General features: G+C 68.7%; 1 protein-coding gene across 1 annotated transcript in view; it reads left to right on the top strand.

The window, feature by feature from the left end:
- Window positions 1–176: 176 nt before the first annotated feature.
- Neurog1 (neurogenin 1) overlaps window positions 177–972 on the top strand; it is a 1,626-nt gene continuing 830 nt past the window's right edge. Inside the window, exon 1 of the mRNA XM_033761499.1 lies at window positions 177–972. This exon is cut by the window's right edge and continues 46 nt beyond it. Within this exon, the coding sequence (XP_033617390.1) occupies window positions 502–972 (471 nt within the window). The 5' untranslated portion in view covers window positions 177–501.

Here is a 972-nt window from a genome sequence, read left to right as displayed (position 1 = left end):
CCAGGCAACGCCGCCGATTGGCCGGCGGTAATTACGGGCACGCTCCGGGAGGGGGAGGGGCGGGGGCGGCCTCCCGCGAGCATAAATTATGCAAATACCCGGGCGCTGCACGGGGCTGACCTGCCGCCGCGCTCCATTCACCCGGGCTGCCTCAGGGGTGGAGGTTGCCAGGGAGGGGGGCGCCCATTGTTGTGCCGGGTACTTAAGGGGTCCTGAGGCCAGTCGTGTGCCACACTCGGTGCTCACACGAGCTGATCTGATCTGATCGCCGGCGACATCACTCGGGAGACCAGCCCGGCGCGTGGCCCCTGCAGGCAAGGCGAGGAGGCACAGCCAAGTTCCCCCTGCGCTCCTGCGCCTTTCCAGGCCCTCGCGCCAGCAGCGGGCACAAAGTAAGCTCGGGCGTTGAGAACGTAAGTGCCCCCTCAGCCCCAGCGGCCCTGCCCTCAGCCAGGCTCCTGCCATCTACTCGTCGGCCAGTCGATCCTGCACACCTCAACGATGCCAGCGCCCCTGGAGATCTGCCTCTCCGACCTCGACTGCGCCAGCAGCAGCGATCTGTCCGGCTTCCTCACCGACGAGGAGGACTGTGCCAGGCTCCAACCTCCAGCCTCCACCTCGGGGCCTTCCGCGCCGGCCCGCAGGGGCGCCCAGGGGATGCCCTCGGCATCTGACGTTCCAGGGGCTCAGGACGAGGAGCAGGAGCGACGGCGTCGCCGGGGCCGCGCGCGAGTGCGCTCGGAGGCACTGCTGCACTCTTTGCGCAGGAGCCGGCGCGTCAAGGCCAATGATCGCGAGCGCAACCGCATGCACAACCTGAATGCGGCTCTGGACGCGCTGCGCAGCGTGCTGCCCTCCTTCCCCGACGACACCAAGCTCACCAAGATCGAGACGCTGCGCTTCGCCTACAACTACATCTGGGCGCTGGCCGAGACACTGCGCCTGGCCGATCAAGGGCTGCCCGGGGGCGGT

This window comes from Fukomys damarensis, unplaced genomic scaffold, assembly GCF_012274545.1.
Source record: "Fukomys damarensis isolate Sample0158 unplaced genomic scaffold, DMR_v1.0_HiC HiC_scaffold_9, whole genome shotgun sequence".
Classification (NCBI taxonomy): Eukaryota; Metazoa; Chordata; class Mammalia; order Rodentia; family Bathyergidae; genus Fukomys; species Fukomys damarensis.
The sequence above is the reverse complement of the archived record's forward strand: the minus strand, read 5'-3'. Positions and strand labels throughout refer to the sequence as shown.